Raw genomic sequence first — 12,617 nt, forward strand, 5'->3', positions numbered from 1 at the left:
CATACCCGGGTATGTTTAAAAGTAAGTAAGTGGATAACCTCAACTTTTGGTTCCAAAAACGGAGGTAACTTTCAAGGTATGCAAGTAGCCATAGCAACTCACTCTCTGAACTTAACCTGCTCCGAGGCAGGTTATGCTCTGTTGAGAATGTCTTGTGTGTTCACGGTTAATATACTCTGGGTTGGCTGAACTTACTCCTGGACACGTTTTTGGAACCAGCATACCTTGAGTAAGCAAGGTTTAGGTTAATCAACCAGGAGTTCAGGGTATATGTGACGGTAAGTTAACCTTGCTTTCTGGAATATCCCCCTGATGGACCACTTATTTATTTATTAAAATGTATAGCCAAAAAAAAAACATAAAAAAGGTTTATATACAAATATAATATTATAAATATAATATTATAAGGTATATATATATTCAGTGAGGAAAATAAGTATTTGAACACCCTGCTATTTTGCAAGTTCTCCCACTTAGAAATCATGGAGGGGTCTGAAATTGTCATCGTAGGTGCATGTCCACTGTGAGAGACATAATCAAAAAAAAAAATCCAGAAATCACAATGTATGATTTTTTAACTATTTATTTGTATGATACAGCTGCAAATAAGTATTTGAACACCTGTCTATCAGCTAGAATTCTGACCCTCAAAGACCTGTTAGTCTGCCTTTAAAATGTCCACCTCCACTCCATTTATTATCCTAAATTATATGCACCTGTTTGAGGTCGTTAGCTGCATAAAGACACCTGTCCACCCCATACAATCAGTAAGAATCCAACTACTAACATGGCCAAGACCAAAGAGCTGTCCAAAGACACTAGAGACAAATTTGTACACCTCCACAAGGCTGGAAAGGGCTTCGGGGAAATTGCCAAGCAGCTTGGTGAAAAAAGGTCCACTGTTGGAGCAATCATTAGAAAATGGAAGAAGCTAAACATGACTGTCGATCTCCCTCGGACTGGGGCTCCATGCAAGATCTCACCTCGTGGGGTCTCAATGATCATAAGAAAGGTGAGAAATCAGCCCAGAACTACACGGGAGGAGCTGGTCAATGACCTGCAAAGAGCTGGGACCACAGTTTCCAAGGTTACTGTTGGTAATACACTAAGACGTCATGGTTTGAAATCATGCATGGCACGGATGGTTCTCCTGCTTAAACCAGCACATATCCAGGCCAGTCTTAAGTTTGCCAATGACCATTTGGATGATCCAGAGGAGTCATGGGAGAAAGTCATGTGGTCAGATGAGACCAAAATAGAACTTTTTGGTCATAATTCCACTAAACGAGTTTGGAGGAAGAAGAATGATGAGTACCATCCCAAGAACACCATCCCTACTGTGAAGCATGGGGGTGGTAGCATCATGCTTTGGGGGTGTTTTTCTGCACATGGGACAGGGCGACTGCACTGTATTAAGGAGAAGATGACCGGGGCCATGTATTGCAAGATTTTGGGGAACAACCTCCTTCCCTCAGTTAGAGCATTGAAGATGGGTCGAGACTGTGAAAATGACCCGAAGCACACAGCCAGGATAACCAAGGAGTGTCTCTGTAAGAAGCATATCAAGGTTCTGGCGTGGCCTAGCCAGTCTCCAGACCTAAACCCAATAGAGAATCTTTGGAGGGAGCTCAAACTCCGTGTTTCTCAGCGACAGGCCAGAAACCTGACTGATCTAGAGAAGATCTGTGTGGAGGAGTGGGCCAAAATCCCTCCTGCAGTGTGTGCAAACTTGGTCATAAACTACAGGAAACGTTTGACCTCTGTAATTGCAAACAAAGGCTACTGTACCAAATATTAACATTGATTTTCTCAGGTGTTCAAATACTTATTTGCAGCTGTATCATACAAATAAATAGTTAAAAAATCATACATTGTGATTTCTGGATTTTTTTTATTTAGATTATGTCTCTCACAGTGGACATGCACCTACGATGACAATTTCAGACCCCTCCATGATTTCTAAGTGGGAGAACTTGCAAAATAGCAGGGTTATTTTCCTCACTATATATATATATATATATATATATATATATATATATATATATATATATATATATATATATATATATATATATATATATATATATATATATATATATATATATATATATATATATATATATATATATATGTATATATATATATATATATATATATATATATATATTATACCATAATATTATTATATTTTGCTTATAGGATTTTATGACCACTTCTATTTATTCATTTTTGGAGCTTAACATACTATGAACTGTCACTATATTGAAAAAAAAACACTGTTTTGTAAAGATTTTTCAAAAATGTTCCATTTATGTTCCACAGAAAAAATGACAGCATACAGGTTTGGAACATCATGAAGCGAAGTAAATAATGAAAATTTTTTGTATGAACTCTTTAATCAAATGAATATTATGCATTTTGAAAGTGCTACCTGGCCCCCGGTGCCGCTTCTCCATCCAGATGTAACAATTGTTCTGAGCTACGCCCGTCTGAGAGTCCAGGAAGGGCATGCGTACACTGCGCTCCGCACACAAGCGGGCATTGTAGCTGCGACAGTGCTCAATGGCCTCCCTGTAGAACTGGTCCCCAAGCCTGAGGAAGACACATTTGGTTAGGAATCCTGGTTTTAGCATAAACTATGTCAGTGCGACCTTCAACTAATAATTACTAGTACCTAAAAGCCTCATTGAATGCTAAACTCTCATACATTGGGTCACCATGATTTTGCCAAGTAAGACATGTTTTCTGAATCAACATATTTTGTTGTTCCTGGAACACCATTCCTGTCTGAAAATGTGGTCCTAATCATATCCCTACTGGAAATGATAGGTGAATAACACTGATGCAGAAGCACCTAACCCTGGATGTAAGCAAAACTTGACATAAACTGTAAACTTGTCCCTCAAATCTGGTTGGTTTATTGGAATGTTGTTCTGGGATCAACAAAGAAGTTGATCCAGGGGCATGTAGTGAAATCATATTCCCCCTCATACATTAGTCAGACTATGGAGCTGTTAAAGGGATAGTTCATCGAAAAATGAAAATTAGCCCATGATTTACTCAACCTCAAGCCATCCTAGGTGTATATGACATTCTTCTTTCAGATGAATACAATCGGAGTTATATTAAAAATGTCCTGGCTAATCCAAGCATTATAATGGCAGCCCAAAATTTGAAGCCCAAAAAGTGTATCCATCCATTATTTATCCAGTAAAGTAATCCACACGGCTCCGGGGGTTTAATAAAGGCCTTCTGAAGCAAATCGATACATTTGTGTAAGAAAAATATACATATTTAACATGATTATATAAAGTAAAATATCTACGTGACAATGACGTCAGACGTAGCGTAAGCGTTTTGAAGTCATATACCTCGCATGGCTTGAGAGTGAGTAAATCTTGGGGTAATTTTCATTTTTAGGAGAAATATCCCTTTAAGTTTAAAGAGCCGGCAATACAGGACTATGTCTGTTGGCTAATACCACTATACATCCATACAGTTTCAAAGCAAGCTTGTATTTTGTGCTGTCCAGCCTCTGGGTCATGCTTTCTTTTCACAATTCAGTTTCCCACCGACTGTTTGAGTTTGTTGCACTATTAGTTATAAGCACCGTCTCTATTGCATGAAGAAATGCTTACATTGTCATTCGTGTGATTCCCTATAGGCAGTCAAAAGTCACAAGACACAACTACCAACTTCCATATTGAAAGACAGAAGAGACACTGGACCCGAGCCAGCCTGCATGGCTTCTCTCCTCATAACTGCCTCCTGTTTCGATTAGATCACTTTTCTCTGGACTAGAGGATACACAGATATGTGAGGAATGCTGGGTTGGACAAAGAGGAGTATTCCAACCCAGCATAGTGACACAAAGAGCCTCAGTGTTTGGAGGGAGCAGGAGAGAATAAGAAGGCAGGTATGAAAAGCAAAGGTCTGAGAGAGAGACAAATGAGACTACTAACATTTGACAGCATAGTTTACCCCCAAAAGTAGGTTTAAGAATCGACAACCAGTCCAGTTCCATGTAAAATTTAAAAAAAGTTACATTTTGGAATGTTATGTGTTGTTTTGAACTAAGGCTGTCACTTTATCAGATTTTCACTACACAATTATCAAAACACGAGTGTAGGGAGGCAGAGAGTGAGTTTGTAACCATAACTGTACAGAAGCATACAAAAAGAAAACTGTTGTTGTTATCGGCACTTCCTGCAACACCCTGTCTTTTTTCCTGAATAAAAACTCAGGGAACTAACTTTTTTGAGTGTGGGTAGAGTGTTTTGCTTTCATATGTCATCAGATATGACTTTGTGTGGCAGTAGTAGCTAAAAATTATGTTTTATGACTAGTGGCAATCGGTGTTAAGGTGCAATACTGCCACCTGCAGTGTTGGAGAGTCAACCAGAATTCAAAATGATGCAAAACAAAATTAGTTATTTACAATATTATGGTATTATTTATTTGTTTATTTATTTTTATTTTTTTAAATCACAGTCAATACCAATATATGAAATACCCTGCTTTGGTCCCCATTGACTGTGTGTTTCAACTGTTTTCATCCAAACATTGAAAGAAAGAAAGGTCATACAGGTTTGAAACAAAATGAGGGAAATAAATGACAGAATTTTCATTTTTGACTTTTTCCTTTGTCACATGTGACATGCCACACTGATTACACCAATCAGGCATAACATTATGACCAGGTGAAGTGAATAACACTGATTATCTCTTCATCACGGCACCTGTTAGTGGGTGGGATATATTAGGCAGCAAGTGAACATTTGGTCCTCAAAGTTGATGTGTTAGAAGCAGGAAAAATGCGTAAGGATTTGAGCGAGTTTGACAAGGGCCATATTGTGATGGCTAGATAGCATCTCCAAAACTGCAGCTCTTGTGAGGTGTTCTGGGCCTGCAGTGGTCAGTATTCATCAAAAGTGGTCCAAGGAAGGAACAGTGGTGAACCGGCGTCAGGTTCATTGATGCACGTGGGGAGCGAAGGGTGGCCCATGTGGTCCGATCAAACAGATGAGCTACTGTAGCTCAAATTGCTCAAGAAGTTAATGCTGGTTCTGATAGAAAGGTGTCAGAATACACGGTGCATAGCAGTTTGTTGCGTATGGGGCGGCATAGCCGCAGACCAGTCAGGGTGCCCATGCTGACCCCTGTCCACCGCCAAAAGCGCCAACTGTGGGCACGTGAGTATTAGAACTGGACTGCAATGGAAGGTGGCCTGGTCTGATGAATCACATTTTCTTTTACATCACGTGAATGGCTGGGTGCGAGTGCGTCGCTTACCTGGGGAACACATGGCTGATCCATGGAGGCCCCACCTTGCAACTTACAGGACTTAAAAGATCTGCTGCTAACATCTTGGTGCCAGATACCACAGCACACCTAGTGGAGTCCATGCCTCGACGGGTCAGGGCTGTTTTGGCAGCGAAAGGGGGACCAACACAATATTAGGAATGGTTATAATGTTAGGCCTGATCGGTGTATATACAAAGTATGTGTTTAGGAGAGATAACAGTTTCTTGATGGAATAAACATGGTATTGTTCTGTTGCCTAAAAATGAACTATTCATCTTTATATTATGTGAAATCGAAACCCAGAATCATTAAATTCCTTATGCTTTCTGTCTCTTCCCAAAAAACACTGAGAACATTATCTCCCAGATCAGCCGTTGAATTATGAATAATCTGCTTGATTCTTCTCTTGTCATTTATCTTGAAAATCTCCAGATTACATCTACATTTCTTCTTTCCTCCAGCATCCGCTATCCGGCTCCTCCACAGCTCTCCCTTTCCTGGTCTTCCTGTGAGCATTATTTCCCTGAAACAAAATGCCTGTGCTATCAGCTGGAGACTGCAGGAGTCATTATGTAAGTTGCAGTGACAGAGGCCTGCATTAGAGCGCCCACGACCTACGTGAGAGCCACTATCACCATAATCATCAACATGCTCCACTGGACTAAACGGCCCTGATGGCTCTCAACTCAAGTTCTCTCTCCGAGTCGATCTGTAACTACTTTTCAGCACCTTAAACAAAAAACCATAACAGACCCCAGAGATGACAAGTGCTTACCAATGAGCGGCTGATGATGACGGTGTCTATCAACACCATCTTAAGGAAAGAGCTCAACTGAGAAGACCATGCTTCATACAGCCTCCCCCCTACAAAACATTTACTATAAACGGCCTCCCGTATTACACTCAAGCAAGGACTCTGGTCAACAGAGTGGAGCAGTTATGTAAACAGTTAGACTGATGTGTTCGAAGACACATATTCTCCCTGGAGGCATGGATAAAGAGAGTCTCTTGAAGGTTGTTGAGATCTTCACTCTTTTAATGTCAATTAGTTATGGACTGGGGAAAATAGAAGGGATGTTTATTAAATCTGTCACATATTTGATTTTCACAACAGTTGCTTGCTTCTAGATAATGCATGTTTTACAAGTCTGAGGGCAGGAAACAGTGTGGCTTTGGTCAAGTAAAATCCTTTGGTCAAGTAAAACAATGTACGTGAGCTCACCAAAATTGTGGGATTGTGTGACACTGGAATGTTTTAGAATAAACATTGAGCTAACATAGCATTGTGTGGATATATTGTTCTGTAAACTGAGAGGGTTTAAAGACTACAATTCACGTTGAAAGATTTGATTTAACTGTCTTATATACAAAAATGCAAAGCTTATTTTAAATTATATTAATTTAGATTTCATAAATAAATAATCACTATACTGCAACAATAGAAGCATGATTATTTTATTTTCTTTCCTTTAATAATAATAATACTAAAAACATTTTTTTTTGTATTTTTTTGTTATTTATGTGTGTTATAATTGTTTATGTTTATAATTTATATATTTATGTATATTTAATGTAGTTTTATTTCATACTCAATAGTATATTTACTATGAAATTATTTATTTTATAAAATAATTATTATATTATTAAGAATTATTTTATTTTGACAAAATACATTTTTATTGTGTGGACTAACAACAACAATGACAACAATATATTATACTAATTTAATATTAAATATCAATACATGAAATAATATACATAAATAACAGTAATAAATGTATATACACACACACACACACACACACACACACACACACACACACACACACACACACACACACACACACACACACACACACACACACACACACACACACACACACACACACACACACACACACACACACACACACACACACACACACACACACACACACACACACACACACACACACACACACACACACACACACACACACACACACACACACACACACACACACACACACACACACACACACACACACACACACACCATAATATTTTTTACTATTATTATTATTTTATGCAAAAGCTATCAAATTTTTGATTTGGGCTATGTTTAAATGTATACATAAAGTGTTAATCAAACATGAAAATAGTGAATAGTGACATTGATTGGTACTCGATAACCGATTTAGAAAAAAAAAACATATATAAATGACAAACTTGTTTGTCTGTAGAAAAAAAATACACTGCTGACCAAAAGCACTAAAATGTCCTCTCTGAAAGGTAGAGCAAAGAAATTAGCTGTGCAGACTAAACATTTATTCAGTTTTTTACACATCCAAATCAAAGGTATCTGTAAACAACCGTTTTTCTGTCAGCCTGTTTCAGCCTCTATGAAAACTGTAAATGAAACTTCTGCACTGAGCCATGTGCTTTGTGCCTGGGCTGCTCTTAGGAAATTAATACCTATTCTTTATTCAACAGAGCAGAGCTGCCGCTCATTCACAGTTTTGTGTGTAACTCAGAGACTGGAGGCCCCTTTACTCAGCAGAGCCAGCGTCTATATTCATATTACTTGAACAACAGGGGCGTCTCCTTTGTGTCTCAAAAGAACATAGCCAAACTTCTTAAGCATGGAGAAGATGTCTTTCATATTTAAATGACCCCTTTAGTTTGATTTAATTAGAATGGTCTCTCTGGACAGGTGTCCATGAATAATCATTGGCTTAGGTAGGCGTTGCTCAGAGAATTGTTGTTCTTTTTCAAATACATATGCATACCGCCGTGATAATCAGCACTGCATATCAATTAAACACGTGCTTTATAAACTGGCCCTCCAAATGTGATTAAGCTTTCATTAGTTAACAGGCCGGCACAGGGACGTCTTGTCTCAAAGCACTTCCTAAGGAAGCTTTTCATCGATGCAAGTAAACAAGATTTGATTGAACTGAAACGTTGTATCAGATTTAAAAATAAAATAAAAATCAGGGCTTCCTTGTTCAAACCACCTTGAAATCTCAATACATTAAAAATATACCACAAACAGATGTCCAACATAACAGCATTTCAAACGTGTATGTTAAAGTACCCTGCTATACCCAGCCTAAAATACATCCCAATATGCCCGACACAGAAACATTTGGCTCAACCAATGGTGGTAATTTGGGGCGGGGCTTTCTGCTCACTGACCAATGGCAGTCAGGAAATGATCAGTCTACCGCAGGCACAGAAATGCCTCACCTTTAAACCTCTTCAAAACCTCTCACTTCAAAGTAAACCACCTCTCCAAATAGAATAATCATTTTATGTGATCATATGGGTATTTTAAAACAGTCTGTAGTGCACCGGAGGGTAGAGAGGTGCTAATATGAATAGGGATTTGCCCTCCACAGTGAGTCGTGTGAAGAGAGAGTGATCCATCACAGTCAGGCTCCTTTTCTGTATGTCTGGGGAGATGAAGAGGCTGAAAACAGAAGCAGTAGTCTCTCTCTCTCTCTCTCTCTCTCTCTCTCTCTCTCTCTCTCTCTCTCTCTCTCTCTCTCTCTCTCTCTCTCTCTCTCTCTCTCTCTCTCTCTCTCTCATTGATCATCTAGTGACAGAATTTAGGCTTTTAACAATTTAACTTCATTGAATTTAAATCATTAATTGCAGGCTTCTTTAATTGCCTTTTTGTTTAATTGCATAAACTGTAACCAGACTACTGATTTTAGCACTGCATGATATTTCAGTGCCATATCAATTATGCACTATACAGATTTGTAAATTTTAGGCATCTGTCAATACTGGCAATATAAACTAGCATTCAAAGGTTTTTTTATGTTTTTGAAAGAAGTCTCATATGCTCACTAAGGCTGCATTTATCAGTTTGAATATATTTTAACATGTAATCTATTCCTGTGATGTTAAAACTGAATTTTCAGCATCATTACTCCAGTCTTCAGTGTCACATAATCTTTCAGAAATTATTCCAATATACTGATTTGGTGCTCAGAAACATTTATTCTTATTATGAATAATATCCGCTATTTACAAGTTATCTGCCATGATAACATGTACATAATTTGCAACCCACAGTATAAAACACATAGTCTAAGTATTTAGAAGAAGCCTTTTCTAATGGAAATTCACATAACATGCTTGTACCCAGAAATTGTAATTGTATGGTTTATTATGAATCTGTGAAATAATGTATGATTGTAATGGAAATGCAATGCCTAATTATTCAGCTCAGCTCTGAACCTCTTTAGTCAGTCTTAAAGAGTTTGAAGCAAATCTAGGCTGTGAGGAAGCTAAACATAGGTGCCCTATCAGACTGCTGTGCTTTCATGATATCGCTCATTTTCTGAGAGAAACCTCTCAGCGGTGAATAAAAAAAAGGGCCTTGAGCAAGAGAGAAAAGGCCAGAAGAGCTTGAAGAACTCCTGGAGTGTGCAGTTGTGTGGCTTGCTAGCAAACATTTATTTAAAAAAAAAGAAAAGGAAAAAAGGTGATGTAGTGGGTCTAGACTGTTTGCAAAGGGATTATGGAATGGAATGAAATGAGGCACCAAAATTATGCCTTCCTTTTAGTTCATTTTTTAGATCCATTTCTTTTTCATGTTTTTTTTAAAGACTCAACATAAGCAAAAAATAAAACAAATGCTGAACATGAGGGTTTTGAAGTGGGGTCTATCCCAGCACAAACCCCTGTTCCTGGACACACAAAGACCTCTGGCTCAACGGTGTTTGTAGTGCAGTTGTAATGCGAAAGCGAAATGCATCCAGACGATCCAGACAGACGAAGATGGGGGGAGGGGAACAGCCAACCGCAAACGCCTTAACCTAAACCCCACATATTCACCCCCTCAATTTATATGAGACGAAACAAACGCAAACCACCTGACCCCACTCTCCAGACACTAATAAATGAATAGGCTAAATGCTGTTGAACATGGTATATATGACTGCTCCTCCATAGAAAAGAACACTTGTACTTAACAGCGTTGGGAAGTAATCTCATTCACGACGAACAACAACCAACAACCAGACAAGAAACACATTATTTGCCTGGGCAACATGATGAGATTTAGAGAGGAAGAAAAAAAATCACAGCCAAATTACACCAGCAACAGTCTTTGTTAACCAAATCCAACATTTACAAATTCTTTCATAACACAATAGGTGAACAGGCTTACTGTCTTATAGCAAAGTATTTAGAACAATATCAGTGGGGAGAGGGAAAAACATAAAAGTGTGCTCAGACAGGTGTATACGGCTCCTTTTCCTGCTCCCGGTGACCCCCTGATGTCTTTTTGGTGGGATGGGAGGGGAGCTTTATGTCCATGATCTGGAGCAGATGGGGCTCTGTCTCTTGCCCACTGACATCTCTGCGGCTAGTCATCGGAACAGATGGGTACTGAGGGATCCTGGGATATTGCTAATCTGCTCCACCACAGCATTTAGAGATGGTGCATCCCCCTCAGTGTACACACTTATACCGACAAATCAGCTTGAGTTTGAATGGAGATGAATCACTGAAGTAACTATAATTTAGGCGTGCAACCATTATTTTGGTGAGGAGACACCAGATGCAATCCTATCTCACTTGCAAGATAAGACACGACCGAAGGAAAAAAACGAAACAATTTGTAAATAACACAGTTACTCTAGTCATGTCATATCTGTTATATATAGCATAACTATTTATTACACATATGTCATTTGTAACCATTTTTAAGATGGACATCTAAAGCTTTTGTAAGCACTTAGGCAAATATTCCACATTTTGTCTACTTACTATGTTATAGGTATAGCATAAGATAACTGCACATGTGCAATTCAAAGGGTGACATAGGATTTGATTTTGTGTTTGATTTGATTTCTCCATGAAATATTTAAGACTAATTCCTACAAGGTAAGGTTTCACCTATTCTAATTTTAACCAAAAGGTACTGACAAATGCAGATAAGTAGGACAAACCCTTCTGACCTCTCCTTAAAGTTCTAATAAATGTAATCTAATAAAAGCTGGAATTCTGTCACATGGGAGAAAGCAGCTCTGCAATTCAACAGCCAAACAAGAGAGAACAGGACAGTGAATTCCATTGTTATCCATCACTTGATCTTGACTTAATGAATGTTACCCTTTTTTTTATAGCATAGCCTACCAGATATTTTATCACACATAGCCTAAAACGGCGTTTATTCACCAGACACGATATCAATGTATATCTCATGTCAACCGATAAAATATATGCGTTAAAGAAAGTTATCTAATGAATTCCTGTGAAAAGGCACATATTTAATACTAACCCATAGCCAACAACTTATTCTGCAACTTGCCACTTTTCAGTTCTCAATGTATACGTGACAGGGTTATCTGTCCAGCAGTTCTCCCCAGGCCACGGGGAAATTATTCGATCCCTACTTATAGGCATTTTAGGACAATAATGCAACCGAACCATAATCGTTTTACCGCGTGGCATCTGGATCTTTAAATGATTCCTTTACGATTTAAGTAGTTTACATACAGCACGCTAGTACAGTCATATGACAGCTCGTCCCGACAGATTTCATATATGGCCAAGGCTTTATCTAGGTGTCCTGCAAACAAGTCAACGGAGTCTGTAACGTTACACTCTCGAAGCATTGCATCCGAAATAATGCTGCACTCACATTGACCATCAGAGGCTGAATGCTAAAACACACCGTTGCATATTTGCAGAATGAATGTCCGCACATAACGCTTTAAATGTACTTACATATGTATACATACATTACACGCCCACACAAAGAGAAACTACGCGGATTAAACAGTTATTCGTTTGGGACATAATTCCTTGAAATACAAAATGCACGGTGCCCACCGTTCTATTTCGAGACTCGATTTGCACACACACTCCAAATCATGCGGAATACAACACATTTTCGAAAACGAGCGGAAATAATGTTTATAATTACTTACGCTTTCAGCGGATTCTGAATGACAGTCGCCATTTTGCCACACTGTAACCTAATATTCCAAATCTCTGAGTTCTTTGGGATCCTTGTGAAAGAAAACAGCCAATACGGACCTCAGTGTCCGGCAGTCTGGCCAATACAATACTAGGAATCAGAATCTGGGCGTAGCTTCCAAGAGCTGTCAAAATTATTTAAACAAAATTCAGCATCTTTACTTTACACTATATTATTGGCAAGTTGCAGAGATAAAGTAATGCTATTTAATGAAAATTGCATATACATATTTTTTTTTCTTACATCCAGGAACAGAATAAAAGCCTCTTTACAAAATAACCTTCATCTGACAGTTTTAACTAGATCTTTATTTGTACCCCTGCAGCTTGGTCCA

The 12,617-nt window shown here is 38.4% G+C and overlaps 1 protein-coding gene across 4 annotated transcripts in view; it reads right to left on the reverse strand.

Annotated features, from left to right (window-relative positions):
• dpf3 (double PHD fingers 3) overlaps positions 1-12,364 on the reverse strand; it is a 46,446-nt gene extending 34,082 nt beyond the window's left edge. For 2 of the 4 annotated variants that reach the window (XM_079831450.1, XM_079831452.1), the window contains exons 1-2: positions 12,234-12,364; positions 2,432-2,592 (exon numbers count right to left, since the gene is read on the reverse strand). In XM_079831450.1, coding sequence (XP_079687576.1) covers positions 2,432-2,592; positions 12,234-12,265 — 193 coding nt within the window. In that variant the 5' untranslated portion in view covers positions 12,266-12,364. The remainder of the gene's footprint in view (positions 1-2,431; positions 2,593-12,233) is intronic. The other 2 variants (XM_079831449.1, XM_079831451.1) reach the window with 1 other exon arrangement.
• Between the last annotated feature and the right edge of the window lie 253 nt (positions 12,365-12,617).

Source organism: Gobio gobio, assembly GCF_949357685.1.
Source record: "Gobio gobio genome assembly, chromosome: 12".
NCBI classification, from domain to species: domain Eukaryota; kingdom Metazoa; phylum Chordata; class Actinopteri; order Cypriniformes; family Gobionidae; genus Gobio; species Gobio gobio.